Source organism: Vombatus ursinus, unplaced genomic scaffold (genome assembly GCF_900497805.2).
Source record: "Vombatus ursinus unplaced genomic scaffold, bare-nosed wombat genome assembly UNPS02001287.1, whole genome shotgun sequence".
NCBI classification, from domain to species: domain Eukaryota; kingdom Metazoa; phylum Chordata; class Mammalia; order Diprotodontia; family Vombatidae; genus Vombatus; species Vombatus ursinus.
In genome coordinates, this window is record NW_020941065.1 from 13710093 (window position 1) to 13716092 (window position 6000).

General features: G+C 42.3%; 1 protein-coding gene across 1 annotated transcript in view; it reads left to right on the forward strand.

Moving 5' to 3' along the window:
- Window positions 1-1106, forward strand: part of LOC114044890 (seizure 6-like protein) — a 142048-nt gene extending 140942 nt beyond the window's left edge. The window contains exon 10 of the mRNA XM_027864663.1: window positions 1033-1106. Coding sequence (XP_027720464.1) covers window positions 1033-1096 — 64 coding nt within the window. The 3' untranslated portion in view covers window positions 1097-1106. The remainder of the gene's footprint in view (window positions 1-1032) is intronic.
- Window positions 1107-6000: the final 4894 nt, after the last annotated feature.

Consider the following 6000-nt stretch of genomic DNA (forward strand, 5'->3'; position numbering starts at 1 on the left):
ATTAACTTTCTATGTTCTATGTTCTAAGGCTTCTCCCAGTTCTGACATTCTCTGTTTTAAGGCCCCTCTCAACAATGACATTCCCTCTTTTAAGGCCCCTCCCAGCCTTGACATTCTCTGTTTTAAGGCCCCTATCAGCAATGACATTTTATGATTTTCCATTTCCCATAAATACTCATAACTCTGACAGGTTTATATACAGGTTAGAACAAGTCCAAGCTCCGTGTCCTCCTGCAAACCCCTCCCCATTGGTCTGTCCAACATTCTGGAGACCTTTGTTAGGTTCCTCTTGACATGGCAAGGCTGTCTATCCATCTCCAACTCTTATCACATGATGGACCCATCTTCTTTTTATTTTCGCAATCATACATTTCTCTTCTTACATTCTTTACACCATGTCTTCTGTGTATTTCTTCATTTATAATGTGTGATGGCTGCCCTTGCCCACCATGTATCTCTCTCCATCACCCAGCGATCTTCAACCTCAGGTTTTCAAAGACTGAGGCATTTTCTAAACCTCAAAGCCATATAATATCACCCAAAGAAAACTATTTTTTAAAAGATAAACCTTTGTTTAAGGGAAAATCTTGAGGTCATTCAACTCACTGGACAATTTCTCAAGGGCCATGGAACCCAGACTCCTCCTCCTGTTCAATTCTGGGCCCAGCCAATTGTTCATTCGCTGCAGTGTCTGTTCCAGGTATATTGTAGGTGGACTGGTTCTACATATGTTATGGATCCATCATAGCATGGACAATAAGCATTCTTCATCCACTTGGCTTTTAATATGTGGATAGTCAAGCCAAGTTCTTTTGAATGCCTATGGGTCTCACTTAGGAATTTCTGCTGTGTTCCAGGGCTTGCTAGCATCATTTGCCATGTTATTCATAATCAGGAGCAGTTGAACAACCTCACCATCCATAGGAAAGCTCTCTTTGATTTGACTTCTGTGCCAAAGTTCCACTATGCCAGTGGCAATCATAGGCTTTATTTTCTTCATTCTTTTAATTTTTTTTCTCTTTTAATGTCTAGATCTGTGACTTCATTCCTGAAGGGAACTCCCAGTGAGGAAACTTTGTCCACTGATGCTGATTGACAATGCTGGCTAGGAAACCAAGACATTAAGTCCCCCAAGGTTATGCAGCTTGTTAGTGGCAGGGCAGGAAGAAGACCAGATCCACGTCTTCCAGGGAGACACTTTCACACCCCCAATAGCTTACCCTCCCCTAATCAAAGGAAAACAATACTACAATCTAGAATAGAAGGATAAAACACATACCAGATACATAAATACAAGGTAATTGGAGGAAAGGGGGTACACTAACAACTGGAGAAATCAAGGAGGGTTTCTCTGGGGAGCTGAACATTAAAGGAAGAAAAGTATTTAAAAGGCAGAGCACAACCAGATGAAGGAACACAGGCTATGCAGACACATGGAAGCTGGAGATGGCATGTTAAATCTTGGAAACCACTGGGAGTCAGGTTTGGCTGGAATGTAGAATGCATATGGTGTAATAAGTGTGGAAAGACAAGTTGGAGCTGGACCCTGAAGGGGATTGAATGCCAACAAAAGGAACTGGCATATTGTGTCTAGGTCACTTTTTCCCTCCCCTGGGTCAATCAGGGAAGCAACAACCCCCATCTCCATATCTTGGGAAGAAAAGAACTTTATATTTTTATCACTGTATCATTGTTATATAGGAATATAATATAATACAAATAACATAAAAGGCTTTTCTTCTTATTAGGCCCTCACCCTTTCATTTTTGCTAACCACTTTTTCTACCTACTATCTCATTGGATACTAAAACCCTCCTGTGAGGGAGTCAAGGGCAGGTACCATTACTCTCATTTTACACACTAGTAAACCAAGGCCCAAAGAGGCTATGTGACTTACCCAGGATCACACAGTGGGCTAATAATGGCAAAATCTGGACTAAAACCCAAGTGTGTGGAGGGCAGTCACTATCAACAGATGTCAGCTGAATGCTTCAATCAACAAACATTTCTTAAGGACCTCCTATGTTCCAGGCACTGTACTCAGCACTAGGGATACAGAGACAAAATGAGAATAGTTCCTGCCCTGAAGAAACTTACATTGTGTAAGAGTAACAAATATATCACATTTGAAGAATATATATGACAAGAATTGATAAGGAACTGATAAGAAAGATAGCTTTTTATTTTACTGATATGATATTATATTCTTGCATAATAATAATAAAATGGTGATAATATAGTGTCCTTCTCGCCCCAAGACATTAGGTATATACATATATACATACATACACTCTCTTCTCCCTTCTGTCTATATATATGTATATATTCATATTCATATTTATACACATGCATATATATACAATTTATATCTAGAGAGAGAGAGGCTGTGTAGGTTGGTATATACAACCATGGACTCTCTATTTCTATTGAGATATTTTATAGAGACAGCAAAAAATAGAGAGTCTGTGTATATATATATATACCCCAACCTACACAGTCTCTCTATATAGATATAGATATAGATACAGATATAGATATAGATATAGATTATATGTGTGTGGGCATGTGTGTGTGTATAGGGAGAGAGAGGGAAGGAGGGAGGGAGAGAGAAAGAGAAAGAGAGAGAGAAAGAGGGAATCTATGTATGTATGTATACCTACTTTCTTAGGGTATAAAAGAATATATATGTGTGTGTGTTTATGTGTGTGTGTATACATATGTGTCTGTATGTATATCTATTTATTAGAGAGAAAGAGAGACTTATAGATAGGTAGATCTCCATAGATGTAGGTATATAGTAGGAGAGGGGCTAAACCATGATTTCATTGGTATAGGGAACTCCAGAGCAAGGAAACTCTCTCCACCAATGCAGGTATGCACTTGCTCTGCAATCTATAGTCTTGGAAGAATGCAGAGGGTCAGCTACCTCCCTGGGGTCACACAGCCAATAGGTATCAGAGATAGGCTTGAAGGCAAGTCTTCCTGACTTTAAGGCAAGCTTTCCATCTGCTTTGTGATGCTGCCTTTATAGGTGTAGGAATAGGTAGAAACAAGGAAGAGAAAGGCAGCGTGATATAGTGGGTAGAACTCTGGACTTGGCAACAGGAACACATGGGTTCCAAACCAGTTTCTGACACTTACTAGCCATGTGACTATGTACAAGTTATTTAATCTCTCTGAGTGCCAGACTGTAGTCTGTAGGGAGCAGCAGGCATGCTACAGTGGCAAGAACCCTGACTCTGGAGTCAGAGGACCTTGGTTCAAATCCTGCTTGTGGATCTCACTACCTTTATGACCTTAGGCACATCACGTTAATCCTTGACCTCAGTTTCCTCATCTATAAAATGAGAGGGTTGGACAAGATGGCACCCATGGTCCATCCCTTCCAGCTCTAGAACTATGGTATATAGTAAGTGCTTAATAAATGTTTGTTGGTTGATTGCCCAGATGATCTTTCAGGTTGCTTTCAGCTCTCATAACCAAGGATGGCTTCAGCAGCCCTCTCTGCTGCTCAGTGATGACCCCACACATGTACTTGTCTTGAATTATCTAAAAAAGAAAATTATTTCTATTCCAATGGGACTTTAACAGTACAAAACTTTCCTCCGAACAATCTTGTGAGTTAGGCAACGCTCTAGAACTGCAATCTGGATGTAGAGATGGGCTGCAACCTACCATGGCATAGGGTGCTCCCATGCTGACAACATCCCAGGTCTTCTGCATTACCAATGCACGTATCTGTAAGGCTTCCCACAAGCCAGGGCTCTTCACTCTAAAACAGCCCAACATAAGTAAAGAGGAACACAAAGGAGGCGTGACAAGCAATGCCTGACCATCAATATAAAAATGGAGGAGGCAACATGGTGCCCAGGCACCATGGGCCCTGGACATGGAGTCAGGAGCTAGGCAGCCAAAATCCAGGCTCAGACCCTCCTCAGCTACATGACCTTGAGTAAGTCATTTCATTTCTCTGTGCCTCAGTTCCCTTCTCTCCAAAATGCAGGACAGTAACAATTGTACTACCAAACTCACAAGACTGTTCTGAGGAAAGAGTTTTGTACTCTCAAAGGACTATTGGAATAGAAATCCATTTCTTTTTTAGATAAATCAAGGACTACTACATCTGTGGGGTCATCATTGAGCAGCAAGAAGGGCTACTGAAACCATCCATGATCATTGAGCTGAAAAGAACCTGGGAGATCATCTGGGCAATCAATCAACAAACATTTATTAAGCACTTACTATATACCGGGCTCTTATGGCAGTGTACTTGATAGAGTGAAAAATCCTTAGGGCAGTCATAGAGCATTGGACTTGGATTCAGGAAGACTCAATTCAAATCCTGCCTCAGCAGGATTTGGCCCTGAGCAAATCACACCTTTCTCAGCCTCAATTTCCCCATCTATAAAATGGGTACAATAATAACACGTATTTCACAAGGTCGTAGGGAGGATCAAATGAATTAATATTTGTTTCTGTTGTTCAGTCATTTCAGTCGACCCCTTTTGGGGTTTTCTTGGCAGAGATACTGGAGTGGTTTGCCTTTTCCTTTTCCAGTTCATTTTACAGATGAGGGAACTGAGGCAAACAGGGTTAAGTGACTTGCCCAGAGTCACATAGCTACTAAGTGTCTGAGGCCAGATTTGAACTCAGGAAGATGAATCTTCCTGACTCCAGGCCCGGTGCTCTATCTACTGCACACACCTAGCTGACTGTAATATTTATAAATCACCATATAAATGCAATTATCATTATTGTTTTTGGTTCATATCTCCAGTGTCTAGTATGTAATAAATACTTAATACATTCTTGTTGATTGATTGATGACTAAAAATGCATGCCTCGTTCTAGCATCTATCACACTGCCCAGTGCCTACCAGAGTGCCTATAACATAGGTGTATAATCAATGCTTGTTGAGTGACTGATTTGTTATGTTAAAGTCCGTTTACCAGAGGGGTAAACTGAGGCTCAGAGAGGGGAGGAGCTTGGCCTAAGGCCACACAACTAGTCAGAGGCAGAGCCGGCAATTAAACTGAGAGCTATAACGTAGATAGGGATCCCTAGGACTTTGCCCAAGAGATCCAAAATGTAAGGGGTGCTGACAGCTTTTAGATTCCTCCAGTAGGAGCAAACAATTGAACCTGGTATTGATCAGTCAGAACAAGGAGTTAAAATAAGGATCTGTGAGGGCTCTCCCTTCTGGGGATGGTGCACCAGGTAAAGTCTGCCTTGCTCTGCTCCCGGTTCCCCACTCTCAACGAAGGCTTCAGATCTCTTTTTTCTCCCTACAAGGCATTGTCCCTGGGACCTCTACTCCAGCCCAATGCCGCCATGGATCCTTGTATCCTAAGGCTCAAGATCCCTCCCCAAGCAGACCTTAGCAATCATCTCTAGTGCAACCTTTCCATTTTGGACAATAGGAAACTGAGGCACAAAGGGAGCAAATGACTTGTCCAATCATCACACACATGATAAGGAGCAGGGCTAAGATTTACACCCAGGTCCTTTGCCTCCAGATCAGGAGCTCTTTCTCCCATTCCAGACTCTCTGCCACTCCCATCTTGATCAGTCTAGAAAGCTTCCTAGGGAAGGGAAGGGGTTTCAAAGCTGCAGAAGGCAAGTGAGTTAAGAGGAGTCAGGGTAGGGGAGCACTCACAGCCTACAGCACTGCTCAGGAGAGGGCCCAGAGCCAAGAATCTTCTGTTTAGACAATGTAGACCATTGAGCCAGGGTCCTTGGGTAAGGTGGGTAGAGAAGACTGCCAACCCAGAAACCTCGGTGGCCTCTGCTAGCCAGTGTGGCAGCCAAACCAAGACGCACTTTCCTCCAATCAGCATGAAAAAAGACTCACACTTAGGTTCTGGGAGGCCTGAGCCCTGCTGCGTTTAATTTATTTTTCTTGGCCTTCACTGACAGATTTAGTAAACCAATTCTGGCTTGATAGTAAAAAATCATTCTATCCTCCAGGCCCCTCAGCACTGTTTAAGTGTTTTCTATTG